This window comes from Erythrolamprus reginae, chromosome 1, assembly GCF_031021105.1.
Source record: "Erythrolamprus reginae isolate rEryReg1 chromosome 1, rEryReg1.hap1, whole genome shotgun sequence".
Lineage (NCBI taxonomy): Eukaryota > Metazoa > Chordata > Lepidosauria > Squamata > Dipsadidae > Erythrolamprus > Erythrolamprus reginae.
In genome coordinates this window covers 93,405,414-93,423,429 of record NC_091950.1, presented here as the reverse complement: position 1 = coordinate 93,423,429, position 18,016 = coordinate 93,405,414, and the positions used below count along the sequence as shown (strand labels likewise).

The following is an 18,016-nucleotide window of genomic DNA, read 5'->3' as shown; positions in this document are numbered from 1 at the left end:
CCAGTCCTGCAATCATAAGTGGGAGGAGATGGATAATAGGAACGATGAGACTAATAGTAATAGTACTGCAGCCTTAGTGAATAGTTTGACAGTGGTGAGGGAATATTTCTTAAGCAGAGTGATCACATTCAGGGGAAAAACTGTTCTTGTGTCTAGTTATCCTGATGTATAGTGTTTCATAGCATCATTTTTAGGGTGGGGTTAAAACAATTTATGTTCAGGATGCGAGGGGTCAGTAAATATTTTCATGGTCCTCTTGACTCGTGCAGTATATAGGTCCTCAATGGAAGGCAGGTTGGCAGTAATTATTTTTTCTGCAGTTCTCTGAAGTTATCCTCTGAAGTCTGTTTTTGTCTTGTTAGGTTGCATACCAGCGGTGGGTTAGTCACGGTTCGAGAGGTTCCACCCACCCGGGATGCTTCTGTGTAGGTGCAAAAGTGTCACACAAGCATGCATGTGAACCGGTGGCAAAATATTTTACAACCCACCACTGTTTAAGACCCAAACCAGGCAGTTCTAGAGGTGCAGGTGACAGACTCAATAATTCCTCTGTAGAACTGTATCAGCAGCTCCTTGGGCAATGTGAGCTTCCTGAGTTGGTGCAGAAAGAACATTCTTTGTTGTGACTTTTTGATGATGTTTTTGATATTAGGTGTCCATTTTCTAATAGAACCTAAAAATTTGAAGGTCTCTACTGTAAGAAGTGGTAGAATAGGAGGGTTTCTCATATTCCATATAAAAATAGAGATGATCAGTAGATGGAAACAAAGAGCTGGAGATTTCTGCACTTTTTGACACCTAATGATTGGATATTTTCTGCCCGAATAACCCCATGATCTTTATGTATTATCAGATGTTGATTTCCTCTGTGCAAAATTACTATGCAAAGAAATGAGTCATTGTGATAGTTACATAAAAAGCAAAAAAAGAAAATCCACCTTCCAAGACAAATAAAATAAGTTTGGTATTTATATTCTTTATGATGTACCTTGTAACTATAATAACTGCAGTGAGATCATTAAATAAAGAGTTACTAAACTGTTTCTGTTAACCAAAACATACCATATTTTCGGGAGTATACACTCCAAAGTATAAGACGCATCTGGCTTTTGAGGATGAAAACAATTCATCCCAGCAATTTGCCTCTTCGCAGCAAAAAGCAAACAGTACACATGATATACACTGTTTGCGGTGTATTTTCTGTGCATGTGTGCCTGAACCATAGAAATAGCAAAGAATTAGAGAAATGTACATTATGACATATTAATATTAATGCCAGAAAGTTTTCTTAAATGAAATCACACTAACTCCTTCCAATTATTTAAATAGATCTACTCAAAACATGACTAAGTCAGGGTCTAACTCATCTGCCTTATCTTAATACTAGAACAAGTATGTTATACTTGTACAGATGCAGTTAAAATTGATGTGGTTTTCTGGAAATATTTTCTGCTATTCAAAAGAAGATATAATAGCACTAGGCCTCTTCAGATCAAGCATTTATTTAAAAAAAAACTTCTTCATTTTGTTAAGCTGTCTAGAACAATAATAAAGCAGACATTAAAAAAGAAGTCTAATAATTTGAACATTCTATAGGTATTTATAATTATTCACTTACCTCCTTACAGCAAACAATGAGCAGCTCATTTCAGTTTCAGCACAGCTTGATTAGCACAAGAAAAATCTGCCTCATGCAATTTGCCTCCTTACAGCAAACAGCTCCTTTTCAATTTCACTTTCAATTTTAGTCAAACTGATTAGCACAAACATTTGTGGAGTATTTGTGAATACTCCAACATTAGAAGTTTTTAAGATGTTCCTGACAGAACCATTAATCAGTGGAACAGCTTGCCTCCAGAAGTTGTGAATGCTCCAACACTGGAAGTTTTTAAGCAGATATTGGATAACCATTTGTCTGAAGTAGTGTAGGGTTTTCTGCCTAAGCAGGGGGTTGAACTGGAAGACCTCCAAGGTCCCTTCCAACTATTATTATGATTATAATTATGATTATGATAAATAAATAAATAATAATAATAATAATAATAATAATTATTATTATTATTATTATTATTATTATTATTATTATAATACAGCTATAGTTTCTGGCTGCAGAGATTGCCATAGCCTATTCCTGACTTCAGTCTGAAACAGCTGATGGTCGGGAGGCGGACAATTACTTGCTTGTGCTAATCCAGCTGTGCATTGTTTGCTACAAGTAGGCAAATTGCTGGGAGGCAGAGGCCAAAGGGTTGGGGTGAATGGGTGGGGCTACATTCTGTGTATAAAACACACCCAGTTTTCACCCTCTTTTGGTGGGAGGAAAGTGTGTCTTATACTGTGAAAAATATGGTAATTGAATTAATCAATTGAACATTCCCCGTTGGAAGACTTTAGTTATGATTAGTAATTATTTTAATATGTTCAAAATGTACAGTGGCCAAAACAATTTATATAGTTAACCATTGTGAAAATTTTTAAGAGCTTTATTTTCGAAATAGGTGGATTTTGAATTGTCCTTGATGCTGGTTTTTTTTCTATTTATGTGCAACTAATCATTCATGAATATTGAAGAAAACCACTCAATCACCTTACATTTTTGAGAAAAATGAATTAAATTTTGTTAAAATAATACTTGCTCTTTAATCACTTTTTTTCTGTTTTTAGCAAAATAACTAAACTTTATGATTTTTTTCCTGTGTATTTTAGTAAACTACCATGACTTCAGATTATTTCTTGAAAGAAAATTACTATCAATCATGTTAAAATGATTTTGTTGATTATCTCTAATGATAAAACAGTCAGTTTAATAACTGTGTTTTTATACACATGTTAAAATTTCTGTAGTGAAAATAGATAACTTGTGACAGTTAAAGTTGTTAAAATTCAATATTTATCTGTTATTGAAAGCTACATTTTCACCATTTTATATTCATATCAGAATGTATAGTCCTTTTAAAACTGAGAACATGGCATTTGCTTTTTAATTTTACCAAATGAAGTTATAGCAGTATATCTTAATAAATAACTTTAAATAGTGCCTAGTAATATATAAAACAGGGGTAGAATATTAATTTGTAGAGCAAAAGTAACATGTGGGAAAGAAAATTGACAATTATTTCTACATATGGCTTACTGCATCTAGCTGCAGAATATCATCTTCCCAAGCCGTTTCAGCAATCTACAGGTTACTTGAAATGAATCTGTTCAAGTAATCAAGTACCTGTTCAAGTACCAAATACATTTCAATATACATGAAATGAATATTGTTGGAAAATCTGTAGTACTATTAGGACTGGTCTGCAGGGACTTTTGAGGGCACTGCAAAACATCTTGAGCAAATCTTATCTATCCAATTTGTTCATATATTTAAATTGTATGCTATAGTCATTTTCAAAAGCATTTTAAGAGCTATGCCAAATTGTATGCACAATTAAAAATAAAATTTGTCACTTTCTTGAAGTTTCATTTCTGCTATACTTTTCCAAGGCATTCTGGAGACAATCTAGAAGAATTCTTCTGATACTGCGCACGCCAGAACAACTAGACACAAGGAGTTTTTCCCCGAATGCCATCACTTTGCTAAACAACTAATTCCCACAACACTGTCAAATTATTTACTAAGACTGTATTACTATTCTTCTTCTCATCCTTCTTATTACCTATTTCGTCCAATTTATGACCATAATCTTGTTGCTTGTATAAATTGCTACAATTTATATTGTTTTATTTGTTCCTAGTATGATCTGGGAAGAAAGGAAATGATTTGTAAAGTTGGCTTTGTAGCTTTGAATATTCCCCTAAACAAGAACAAAGCAAAGAGTTCAGGGAGCAAAAGATCCAGATAATTGGTCTAGAACACCACACAGAAATGCACGGATTCTTAGCAAGTTCAAACATTGGCACACAACACTCCAGGAACGTAGTGTTTGTTCCCAACAAATGCCCCTTCTCACAGCATCTTCTTAAATCTCATTCCCCAGGTGTACCTGGTGAAGCTGGGCATGGCACTTTCCTCATGAGTGGCCTCCATCTGAACTTTTCCTGCCTCCTCTACATTCTCAAAGCCCTTGTATTGAAAAACAAACGAACAAACAAAAAACAAAAACAAAACACATGGCTGGATGGGATGGTTAAATTATGCAAAAATATACAAAACCTATTGGAAGGGATACTGTTAGAATTATTCAACAAAGTACATGAAAAAGCAAGATTACTGTCCACATGGTCAGATGCTTTAATAACACTGATACCTAAGGAAGATTTGGATTGCCAAATAATTCAAAATTATAGAACTATCTCCCTTTTAAATTCAGACTACAAACTATTCATATCAACAATGGCAGAAAGATCTTTTTTTGGGGGGGGGGGGGATAGATTTTTATTGTTTTTCCACACTTTACAGAGATTTAAATTCACATACCTCAAATTAAATACAATACAATATAATATAGTATCAAATGACAAATTCTTAATCCAATTTTCCTAATTATTTATCCAATTTATTCTGGTACATATCATTCATCCTGTGCTACCTCTTTTTCAACTACTATCATCCAGATTTCAGATATTATTTTTCGCCTTCATTTGAATTCAAAATGCTATTAGCTATCTAAATTTCTCTTGGCTATTTGCTGTTTTTCAAAACTATGCCGTCGGGCTTCTGTCCATTTCTTGTACACTATTCTTACTTATCTCATTCCTTTTTTTAAACCCTCGTTTTATCGTAGCTGCCCTTAACAGAAGATATTTCCAGATTTACTTCTCTTTAGATCCCAGGAAGGAAAGAAAAAAAATACCATTCATATCATATCTTAATCTAATTATAACAAGAAAAGAGGGAGGGTTGTTATTAAAGATTTAAAATGTATTTTCTACTTGCTTCATTCCTTTAATTTCTTTCATTATACCGGTATATCATTTCTACTTTAACAAGTCAAAATCATTATATATCATATTATTGTATTATTTTTCAAGAAAAGTCTCTTCCATTAGAAATCCCAAATTAGTAATATTCTTCCCTAATCTATATATTGAAAAGGGTATAAGACAGGGATGTCTATTATCTCCTCTTTTGCTTATATTAACACTGGAAACTTTATTAATAAAATTTAGAGAAGAACAGGAAATTAAAGGATTATGTATCAGAAAAGAAGAATATAAAGTTCAAGCATTTGCCAATGATTTAGCACTTGAATCAGGACCTAAATTAATTTTAAAAATTGAAGAATTCAGAGATGTGGCAGGACTTAAAATTAACAAAAAAAATGATAACTAAAAATCTCATATAATTATAATATAATATTAGTGCAAATTTAAAAAGACTTAGAAAATTGGAAAAACATTCAATTATCACTGATTGGAAGAATATCCTCTGTTAAAATGAATATCTTACCAAGGTTGTTGTTTTTATTTCAAGTAGTTCTGATAAACCAGGGAAAGCTTTCTTTGAAGCTTTAAAAAAAATGACTTCAAAATACATTTGGCAAGGAAAAAAACCTAGGATAAGATGGAATTTATTACACAATATCAAAGAAAGAGGTGGATTTGGGTTTCCACGTTGGCAATTATATTATCAAGCAGCGGCTTTAGTATGGATTAAGAAGTGGATGCAGCTAAATAAGAGAATATTGACAACTGAGGGACATACTTTCCAATTAGGATGGCATGCGGTCATATGGGATGAGAAATATAAATTACATGCATATTTTTAGAGACATTTGGTTAGGAACACATTATTGCAAATTTGGCAGAACATAAAAAAACATAAAAAGATTCCATATTGGATTTGGATACCAAAAATTCCCAATTGAAGCCATCAAACACCCAAGTTCAAAGACATTTGACAGAATCATACAATACAAAGATTTATTATATGAACAAGGAATTTGAAAACTAGAGAAGATTAACTGGGATAAACCTAGACTGGTTTATCCCAGTTAAATCTTAAGGATTTATATTGATTTTAAAATGTTCTTACCATATAAGAAAAACTTCTTTGGATATTAATTATAATGTAATGGAACCCAAATGTAAGAAGGACTTAAACCATAACTTGAAATAATTATCTATTGAAACAACTGGGCATAGGCATATTTGGAATAGGTAACATTGGCATTCAAGTGAGCTGCTTTCTGTATGATAAGGAATTGATGTCGCTGAGATACTGTAATGGTATATGGAAATGACCTTGGGAAACAGAGTAAAGAGATGCAGCCAAGCAAAGGTCAGATAAAAGGCAATTTAGCTCACAGCAAGAATGTGGGTGGGACAAGCAGTTCTTAGACCCTGCCTAATTTCTTGGGCTGTAAAAGGGATGGAGAGGAAATTACTTTTAAAAATTGTAAGATACTGTTTAATGTAATGTTAAAATAGAATTACCTCATCAGACGACATTTCTTGTCTATGTTATCTATCAGCCATAGTGATTCCCATTTTCAAAATTTTCTTCAAGTGGTCTCTTTCTTCCTTGCTATACCTCTATCCTCTGTTATCTCTCCTAAAAATGAATTAGTGACAATTCATTTTTATTAATCCACGGTATTTCTTTCAAATAAATCTAAAGTATGGTGGTCCAACCTTTTGACTTGCCTGGGCCATATTGAGTGAAGAGAAATTGTCTTGGATGCATATAATATGTTAATGTATATAACAGTCAGTCAGACTTCCTTTATGTTTAAATAATTTTATTATCTTGGGGAGGCTCATTACTAGCTGTCCAGGACTGTGGGTTAGATATACACCTAATGTAAACTTTCTGTTCACTCTATTGGTAACACTTGAATTTGTGCAGTTGCTGCATTCAGCAAACAGTAATTGAAATGAATACTTAATCTCAGGCAGAAAGCTATAGATTATATTTAAAAACAATGTATTTTCTATATTTAAAATCAAATTGGAAAAACTACCTGTTTCTGAAATATTTTATTATAACCATATCTTTTCCAGGGGAAATGAATGACAAAAATGTTCAAGTTATAGAATTGCCTATAGTTGACAGTCTACATCCACGGCCTCCATATTTGCCATTGGCAATTCCAGAAGATCTGGCTGATAGACTAATTCGCATCCATGGGGATCCTCCAGTATGGTGGGTCTCACAGTTTGTCAAATATTTGATTCGTCCCCAGCCTTTATTAGAAAAAGAAATCGAAGAAGCCACAAAAAAACTTGGTTTTAAACATCCCATTGTTGGGTAAGTGTTCTTTTTTAGATTATTAACTAAACACACTCATGTTTATTTCTGTTGAAATCGGTAGGATTTATTTTTGAGAAAACACGAATTTCTTCAAATTTACCTTATTTCAGTATTTTCTTTTTCATATCAATGCTATTTGGGAATAAAGAAACTTTATTTAAAAGAAAAGCAGTTTTTAAATTTCAAGTCACTACACAGAATGAGGGTGACCCTGTTCACCCCAATATGTTTAATTCAGTAGTACCACTGACAATGGAGGCCTCATTTAGCTTTTATAGTTAATGGTCACTGACCCTTTTAATAAGTTCAGGAAAAAAAACATTTTAAAATTAAGAAAGTTACATTTATGACTTTCTGATAGTATAGGCAATAAATTATTGACCTTTCAGATTATTTAGGAAATAATTCTCAGCACATCCAAGTTCTAATCTTTGCTTTAAAATGCTTTTCTTAGAAATGGCACACCAACTAGCAGAACTGAATGATCTTAGTTATCAGAAGCACCTACCTATCAGTATTTATGCTGGTTGACAGATCTAGGATGTAGCCAGTTTAATCATTTAAGAACTATGAATTGCATTTTTTAAATTTCTATTTAATTTCTATTTTTTAGAACTATAGGCTGTTGCTTACGATATAATAGAATATAATAGAATAGAATAGAATTTTTTATTGGCCAAGTGTGATTGGACACACAAGGAATTTGTCTTGGTGCATATGCTCTCAACGTACATAAAATAAAATATACATTTGTCAAGAATCATGTGGTACAACACTTAATGATTGTCATAGGGGTCAAATAAGCAATGAAGAAGCAATATTAATAAAAATCTTAGGATATACGCAACAAGTTACAGTCATACAGTCAACATGGGAGGAAATGGGTGATAGGAATGATGAGGAAAACTAGTAGAATAGAAGTGCAGATTTAGTAGAAAGTCTGACAGTGTTGAGGGAATTATTTGTTTAGTAGAGTGATGGCGTTCGGGAAAAAACTGTTCTTGTGTCTAGTTGTCTTGGTGTGCAGTGCTCTGTAGCGACGTTTTGAGGGTAGGAGTTGAAACAATTTGTGTCCAGGATGTGAGGGGTCAGTAAATATTTTACCCGCCCTCTTTTTGACTCGTGCAGTATACAGGTCCTCAATGGAAGGCAGATTGGCAGCAACTGTTTTTTCCGCAATTCTGATTATCCTCTGAAGTCTGTGTCGGTCCTGTTGGGTTGCAGCACCAAACCAGACAGTTATAGAGGTGCAGATGACAGACTCAATGATTCCTCTATAGAACTGAATCAGCAGCTCCTTGGGCAGTTTGAGCTTCCTGAGCTGGCGCAGAAAGAATCATTATCAAATAACAGATATTGCATTTTTTATAAATCACATAGGGATCTAATTGCACACGTTGAATGGTTTATGTTTCAGCTCATAAGTAAATATCTATAATCCCTAGATCATGGGTTGGCAACCTTAAAAACGCAAAGACCCATTTGGATCCGTTTCCAAGAGAAAACAAAACACTGGGAACCACAAATCCTGGGTGGGCATGGCCAACTCTATATCACTCACTCCCACTGAATCACATGACTCTCCAGCCACACCTATCCAAGTTTTGTGGCTCTTTATGTTTTCTTTTCTATGGGAAACTGGTATGTATATATCTTCCTCCCCCCTCTCTCTCCCTCCCTCCCATCTTTCTCTCTCTCTCCCTTTCCCCATCTCTTATCTTTCTCTCCCTTCATTCCCCTCTCATTTCTCTTTCTCTCTCCTTCCAATCTCTCTTTCTCTCTCCCTCTCATTGCTCTCTGTCTCCTTCCCTCATCTCTCTCTTTCTCCCATCTCTCTCTGCTGAGGAACAATCGCTACCCTCTGCAGAAGCTTCCCTTCGGGTGACCCTTCTCCCCCTCTCACAACTCCCTGGCTGGCTGTGGCAGAGCCAGGAGAGTGTGCGTGCATGGGGAGACCCTCCTCAAGTGAGCGCCAAAGTGCAGGAAAGCCATGCGTGGAGGGCGGCCAGCCGCTCACTTAAGGAGGGTCTTTGGATGTGGCTTCTCTCCTGCCCTAAGAATACGGCCATCGCCTTGCCATGCCCACCCATCCCCACATGAGAGGAGGAAGAGGAGAGTCGCTGAAGTCTAAGTGGAGGAGTGAAGGCAGCATTCGCTTCCTACCGCTTCATGCTGGAGCTTACTTCCTCCTCCTCTTGACCAAAGAGCTACCAATTGCATGTGTGGACACAGCAAGGCAATGGTCAGATACTTAGGACAGGAGAGAAGCCGCATCTAAAGACCCTCCTTAAGCAAGTGTCTGCCTCTGCACATACCTTTGCTGCCCTTTGGCACTCACTTGAGGAGGGTTTCTCTGCATGTGCACACCCTCCTAGCCTCACCACAGTCAGCCAGAGGAGAGGAGGGTCGCCTGAAGGGAAGCCTCTGCCAGGGGTGGTGATTATTCCTCAACCAGCATTGGAGAATCATTGTTGACCATTTCTCTATTCCTGCTGTCACCATTACCTGCTCAGGCCAGGTGAGGGAGGAGAGGGCGAGGGGTGGGGCTAGTCAGTGATGAGAAGGGAGTCACAGGAGAGGGCCCAAAGAGCTGCATGTGGCTCCAGAGCTGCGGGTTGCCCACCCATTCCCTAGATTGAATATTTCTTTAATTTTCTTGATTCCACTAAATTTTCTGGGAAATATATCCCTAAACGGGTACATTTTGTCTTCCACTTATAAAAAGAGCTGTCATTTTCAACATAATTCAAATAGAATCACCTAAGAATGAGATGGAGCTGTGCATAAATCTAATAAATAAATTAAAAATATTTGTTTTTTTTAAATAAGTCAAAATAGTCTTATAAGCTATAGCAATTAATGTATCTTGCAGCAATGAATTTCATAAATTTATGACTTTTATATATGAATAAACACTTTCTTTAAAACCTAACCTAATAAATTTTATTTGGGGTTCTCATGTTTTCAATTCTGATATTGCAGTGAGAAAAAATGTTTTTGAAACTTACATATTTCAATTACATTTTTCATTTAAGTTTGCTTAGCTAAAAGTTTTCTGATTGTAATATCAGAATATCATATTACCATCTGTTTGTAATATTGTGGAAGTGATGTGCCGGTATCTGGAGGCTGTTAGGTTTGGATGGGTGTTAACAAGCTCAAGCTCAACCCTGACAAGACGGAGTGGCTGTGGGTTCTGCCTCCCAAGGATAATCCCACCTGTCTGTCCATTACCCTGGGGGAGGGAGCTTCTACCCCCCCCTCAAAAAGGCTCTACAACTTGGGCATCCTTCTTGATCCACAGCTGAAACTAGACCACCTTCTCTTGGCTGTGGTGAGGGAGACATTCGCCCAAGTTCAGCTGGTGCACCAGTTGCAGTCCCATTTGAACCAGGAGTCTCTTCTCACATGCCCTTATTACCTTGAGGTTCGACTACTGCAATGCTCTCTACATGAGGCTACCTTTGAAGAACGTTTGGAGAATGCAGATGGTGCAAAATGCAGCTGTGCTAATAGTGATGGGCCTCCCAAGATATGCCCATGTCTCTCCAGCAGTCCGTGAGCTGCATTGTTTGCTGATTGGTCTCTGAGCACAATTCAAAGTGTTGGTTATAAAGCCCTACATGGCATTGGACCAGATTACTTGCGGGGCTATCTTCTTGCCTCACGTATCCCAGCAGTTGGGCAGTTCCCACAGTCAGCCTTCTCCAGGGCCTGTCAGCAGGCAATGCCACCTGGCAGGACCTAGGGGAAGAGCTTTCTCTGTGGCAGCTCCGACCTTCTGGAATCAACTCCCCCTGGAGATTCTTACTGCCCCCATCTCCCAGCCTTTTGTAAAGCCTTAAAAACGCACCTTTGCATTTGGGCTCATTGAATTTTAATATCTACTCCAGCCTATGATTGAATTGATAAAAGTATGTTAGTATGAAACATGAATGATTGGTTTTAAATAAACTGAGGTTTAGAATGTGATATTTCTTAGTTTTTTTACATGTTTTAGATTTGATGTTTTTTAGTATTTTAAATGTTAGATTTCTCACATATTGTATTTGTTTTGTTGTAAACTGCCCTGAGTCTCAGGAGAAGGGTGCCATAGAAATAAAATGAATGAATGAATGTTTCTATGTGTTTGGTATAAACTCTGACATATTGAAGTACAATTGTGTACATCTGCCTTTTATCTTATACTGTAATGAACTTTTACCATCCTAAGAGATTTTAAAACATGCATTTTCTTAATATGAACATTTGAGATATCTGGTTTTATTTTTTTTAAATGCAGATACATGCAGACCCATACACAGAACAGTCTATGGAATTTTATTCTGTCAGAAGTAGTAGTCTAGATTGAATTGTTACTCACATCTTGCTGATTGAGGAAAGGAAATATTTTTGGCAGTTCTCTAAACCTAGGGCCTCCTGACTCTTACAGGAGATAGTCCTTGAATTGCCACAGACTCTTTGTTCTCAAGTAATAAGAGTTGTCTAAGAGAAATTCCATGTTTTATGTTATTTTCCAGTATTCACGTCCGTAGAACAGACAAAGTGGGAACAGAAGCAGCATTTCATCCAATTGAAGAATACATGACACATGTTGAAGAACGTTTCCAACTTCTTTCCCGTAGAAAGCATATTGACAAAAAACGAGTCTATTTGGCTACAGATGATCCTTCGCTATTGCAAGAGGCAAAATCCAAGTAAGGCATCCTGGTTCACAGTTGCTGCAAAAGTGGTTTTACATGCTGCAGATCCATATTTAAATAATATGTTTTTTTCAATGTTATTATTTTGTTTCAGAACTTTTCCAAATTTCAATAAATTTAACTCAACATTATTTGAAATAATATCCAAACTTTTTGGGGGGGTTAGAATTGAAAGTAGAGAAAATATCATTATTTACATTAAAAATTTCCACTACATAGTGTTCTTGCTCCCATGGTGTAAAATTCTGTAAAACATTCCCTGGCATGAAAAGTTTCTTTGTCTTCTCAATCCAGTTCATTATGTTTAATTTTTTTCTGGAATCCTATCTCTGTCTCAATCAACTTATAAAAACTATTGTCCCCCCATCATTCTCTAACTTCAATTGATGTATCACAATATAAATCACTTAGTGATTTTCAGTTACACATTAAACTTGTAAGGAAAAATCAGACGTATAGCTCTGATTTTCTACTTAATGGTTCCTACTCAAGGAAGATTAAGAAAAAAACCCAACTATTTATCCCTAGATGCAGATGTAAGATAAGCTAGTGGCTACTCAAGATGAAAACTGCTGGGAAATTGGTAGGAACTAGGATATAATGCAAGAGAGAAAATTGAACCAAGAGCTGAATTAACTAGTCCCTTTTCTGCTCTTACACTACTTGGCCAAACAATTTGCTATACTGTTGACTGTGATTTCCAATTAATCCATATTTGGACATTGTTATAGTTTTACTTCTTGTTTGGAAGGAAGCCATTGGGATAAATTACTATAAAATAAAATAAAAAATAAAAACTATTTTCTTTTAGTTTGAGGAGAGTTATCTTCAGATACTTTTGTCCAGTTTAACTGTTAACAGTTAATTACTGGGTTTTATATTTATATTTCTACTCAATTTCTTGTGGATTCATCTTGGCATTCTCTCTTTATAAAAGTTGAAAGCATAGTTTTCAATTTTAAAAATCTCCTTTCTTTCCAGTGCCCTTATTGAGGAAAGACAAACCTATAAAGAACACAGTTGCAGTGCCTGGGTCTAGTTTCCTGTTGACCAAAGGCTTTTCCTTTTCAGGATTTAATTCCAGGGTTCCATCCCCTCCCTCTTTCTATGTTATTGTACTGAGAGTTTCCTTGCTGGTAAATGGCAAGCAGCATCTAATATGCATATTAATGGTATACAGTTGCAGTTATCTCTTTCAGCAGAAAGGTATCATGATTGTTTGTGTAAAAGGCTGCCAAGCTTGATGGTATAAAAAGCTTCAGATTGAAGCTTGATGGTATAAAAAGCTTCAGATACAAGTAGTTTTACTTCTTACAAAATACAGTCAGTTTTCCATTTATTAATAAAAATTATAATAACGTATGTGGTCTTCCTTATTATGCCTAAGTGTTAGTTCAGAGCAAGAATTCAGACTTAATTCATAAATTGTGCAGAGATACTACACTATTCCCAAAAGAAATCAAAAGTGTGATATTGTCATACATTTTTTTTTCAGATATCCAAACTATGAATTCATAAGTGACAATTCCATATCATGGTCAGCGGGTCTTCATAATCGATACACTGAAAACTCTCTGCGGGGTGTTATTTTGGATATATACTTCTTGTCTCAGGCAGACTTCCTTGTGTGCACTTTTTCTTCACAGGTAAGCTGATTACTATTCCAAAACTTGAGGCAAATTAGAAATTCATAGTGCACACACATTTAAGGCTTATGAGATCATTTTAAATTAATAATAGTAATACATAATAGAATTACCAAAAATCAGTATTTTAAACATTCTGTGTAGAAATTAACAAGAAAGCATATCCTTTGCAAATAAATGTAAATCAATTGAAAGGTTCTTTTCCCAACTAATCATGCAAATTGGAAAGAATAAGTAGAATTTTAATATTTTAACATCAGTAAACCTCTGTTTTTTTGCTGTAGTTTGGGACAGACAAATAAAATGAAATATTTCTTAATGCATTTTATATCTGCGGTATTGCTGCAAAATGGCTAATAGTTTAACTATTAGTAATGACTAGTTTAGAAACCTTTAGATCAGGGGTGAAATTTAGCAGGTTCTGACAGGTTCCGCAGAATCCGTAGCAGAAATTTTGAGTAGTCTGGAGAACCAGCAAATACCACCTCTGGCTGATCTCAGAGTTGGGTGGGAATAGAGATTTTGCAATATCCTTCCGCCTGGATTTGGGAGGGAATGGAGATTTTGCAGTATCTTTCTCCTGCCATGCCCACCATGCCACGCCCACAGAACCAGTAGGGAAACATTTTGAATTTCATCCTTGCTTTAGATATTATTTGATTGATATTTTGGAATCAAGGCCAAAAATATGCTTCAGGCCATGAATGTGGCTACACTTTCTTAAAATCAAATATATATTTTCCTGAGATTTCATACTCCATGAACCTGGTAAAGGGGACTGCAGTCAAATATTATATTTGAATTGTGAAGTACTTTTTACTTTTGAATCTGAAGTACTAAAGGCATTATTTTTATTAATGGATTATGTGTCTTTTAAAAGCGTATTGCCCAACTCCAGATGATAACAACATAGAAGTGTTTCTTTTGTTGAATACTATGGATGATTTGCTAGAAACATTATGTTTGCTAGTCCTAGATATCTCTAAGTACACTAAATAAAACTGTACTATACTACCAAACAGTTTACTAATTTTGTTCCTAAAAGGAATACATTCTGAAGCATAGTCATCACACCAACTAATGTTTTTTTATCTACAGGACAATTACATATCTGTTTTGAAATGACAGCTTTTATTTTATTTTTTATCAAGTTTCAATTAAATTAACATTGACTATAAATACATTATTTAAACATTTTATCTTTTGAAAAATAATGATTCACTGTGAACATTATAGAAGTATCATTGCTAAAATAGTTGATAGAAATTTTGTATCTTGTTTGCTGTATCTTTTTTCAGCCTCCTTGTCTCTTAGTTCCCAGCTCTTTTGCTCCCTATGTTCTGGGTTTTCTTCCTATCTTCCCAACTTCCTCTGTATGAGATTTTAATCTTAGCCAGACTTCCAGTTTTTCTTTCAACAAAGCTAGAATACATATTTGATTCCCTAAATCAAATATGTATTTATTTGATTCCCTAAATCAAATATGTATTCTAGCTTTGTTGAACAATTTTCTGTATACCCAATGACAAATGGTTAATTGTAATACAATAGATTTAAAACTTCCTTAACAGCAAGAAGATGTTCCCCATCTATCATGGTCTCTGGCACAATATCAATTAACTTCCTGCATAAATGATGTATTTCTTGGTTCTTTTTTTTTACTTTTAAAATCTTAATACAGTGATACCTCGTCTTATGAATGCCCCTTCACATGAACTTTTCGTGATACGAACCCGGGGTTTACAATTTGTTTGCCTTGTCTTAAGAACCATTTTCGTTTTACGAACCCAAGCCCAGATGTGTGGGCTCTCTTACTGTGTGTGCGCTATCGTGCTACGTGTGCGCTCTCTGACTGCCGCAGGGATTTCCCTGCCTTGTGACTGTCACCGCCTGGATTTCCCATTTGATTACAGCCCCCGTCTTCTGCAGCCCCTTCGCTAAAAGCCCAGGACAAAAGCGCTCCCAGCAAAGGGGCTGCGAGAGGGGCAGGGCGGGCATTCTGGAAGCGCTCAGAGAAAGCGCTCCCAGCGAAGCGGCTGCGAGAACGCTTTCTCTGAGCGCTTTGGGAACACCTGCCCCGCCTCTCCTGCAGCCCCTTCACTGACAGCCCTGGACGAAAGCGCTCCCAGCGAAGGGGCTACGAGAGGGGCGGTGCAGGCGTTCCCAAAGCGCTCGGAGGAAACCAGCTCCTTCGCTGGGAGCGCTTTCGCTGAGCCAGCCCCTTTGCAACCACCCCTCTGCTCCAGCCCCGCCCTCCCAAAGGGTGGGGCTGCCATGTCCCGGCGGGTTCCATCCCTCTTGCCAGGACAAGAGGAGAGTGGCGGCGGCAGCGGTTTCCCTTTCAGAAGCAGCAGCAGTGCTGGGAAGTGTAGTAAAATGGGGCAGAATTCACTTAACAAATATCTTACTTAGCAACAGAAATGTTGGTCACAGGACTACCTATACTTAAGGACTACCTATATTTAAGGTAGTCCTCAACCACAATGGAGCCCCAAATTTCTATTGTTAAATAAGACAGTTGTTAAGTGAGTTTTGCCCCACCTTTTTTGCCACAATTGTTAAATGAATCGCTGCAATTGTTTGGTTAGCAACATGGTTGTTAGTGAATCTGGCTTCCCCATTGACTTTGCTTGTCATAATGTTGTAAAAGGTAATTACAGGACCCCAGGAAATGGCAAATGTCATAAATACATGTCAATTGCGAAGCACCCAAATTTTGACCATGTGCCCATGGGGGATGCTGCAACAGTCATAGGCATAAAAAACAGTCATAAATCGCTTTTTTTCAGTCCCATTGTAACTTCAAATGGTCACTAAATAAGTTGAGGGCCATCTATAAAAGACTAAGGAGAGTTGCATTCCATTATATTATTGGATATGTGTTAAGAATAAAGACAAGAAAAGTTTAATAATATGCATTTCTTTTAAATATGTTTAATCAATGGGCAGATGCTAAATAATATCAACCTGATAATATGTTTTTCTTTATTTTTCTAGGTTTGTAGAGTTGCTTACGAAATCATGCAGACATTACACCCTGATGCATCTGCCTATTTTCATTCTTTGGATGATATTTATTATTTTGGGGGACAAAATGCCCACAACCAGATTGCAATTTATGCTCATCACCCTCGAACTGCTGATGAAATTCCTATGGAAGCTGGAGATATAATTGGTGTTGCTGGAAACCACTGGGATGGCTATTCCAAAGGCATCAATAGAAAATTAGGGAGAACGGGTTTATACCCTTCCTATAAAGTAAAAGAGAAAATTGAGACAGTCAAGTATCCCATATATGAAGAGGCTGACAAATAAAGGCAAGCAAAATAATTCATAGCAACTTTTACTTTGAACTCTTACAACCGACCATATTGTTGACTTTTGTAGGATGTGAATTTGCAATTTAACATATGGTTAAAATGAAAGCCTTTTACTGTTCAGACTGGATGCACAGCTTGGGACAATTTGATAGGGCACTGTTTGAACTTTGTTATATGCACACTGCACACATGCACACTGATACACATTCAACAGGAACTATTGTTTTATACAATTTGTCTTTCTGAGAATATGTTCCTCCCATGAATCATATATGAATTTTGGGCTCAGTTCTTCGCCATTAATAAACTATAAGACTTTTAACACTGTTGCATTATGTAATTTAAGTGACATGAGGATATTTTGTATGTGCAGAATATAAAATATGGTGCCTCTTTCTGGAAGATCAGTGACATTTTAGAAGAGCCATGTTTCGTTCTCCTAATGGGCAAGAATTGTACTTGCCTTTCACTGATGTTGTTATGACCACTCAACATGCTCCAACCAACAGATTTAAACAATCAGAATACGTATTTCTTTACAGGGTTTTTTGCTAGCAATTTCATTGATTAATTCACCTCATCATTAATTAAAAAATACATCCAACTATACAATAATTGTCTGGTAGAAATTTTTGTAAAACTATGCCATGAACTGATTCTTTAGTACTGTTTCTGGACATTGTCTTTGATAACAAAAAATAAATTAAAAAATGAATGGTTGGAGTGCTACCAGTAATATGATTTTAAAATTAGGACAACCTTGTTGAATGGAATATATTTCTATTCTTTTATTGAGAAAGCTCTGAAATTTCATTTCATGTGTCTATTGATTCCTTGTTTGGCAGAGAGCCAAGGCCTGGGATCATCTCTTACAAGTATGGTGTTGAGAAAATCTTTTTTATTTCTGATGTGTTTTTGTTTTGCTTTGCTTTGTTTTTGCTGTACATTGAAGTAATATAGATTGGCATTGTTCAAATTATTGAAAAGATAAATACCCTTGGATCATTATGGAAGAACCAATATTCTCCAAACTAGTATCATCGCGCTCTATTGGATTCCAGCTTCTATACTACTTAGTCAGCATTGCCAAAGATTGAAAATCATAAAAATGGAGGTCCAACCCCAACCCCAGGAATGCTGCTGTTATGATTT

The 18,016-nt window shown here is 36.0% G+C and overlaps 1 protein-coding gene across 10 annotated transcripts in view; it reads left to right on the top strand.

Annotated features, from left to right (window-relative positions):
* Positions 1–17,473, top strand: part of FUT8 (fucosyltransferase 8) — a 74,703-nt gene extending 57,230 nt beyond the window's left edge. For all 10 annotated transcript variants that reach the window (XM_070759358.1, XM_070759286.1, XM_070759331.1 and 7 more), the window contains 4 exons: positions 6,946–7,192; positions 11,716–11,892; positions 13,394–13,544; positions 16,542–17,473. In XM_070759358.1, coding sequence (XP_070615459.1) covers positions 6,946–7,192; positions 11,716–11,892; positions 13,394–13,544; positions 16,542–16,859 — 893 coding nt within the window. In that variant the 3' untranslated portion in view covers positions 16,860–17,473. The remainder of the gene's footprint in view (positions 1–6,945; positions 7,193–11,715; positions 11,893–13,393; positions 13,545–16,541) is intronic.
* The last annotated feature ends 543 nt before the right edge of the window (positions 17,474–18,016 follow it).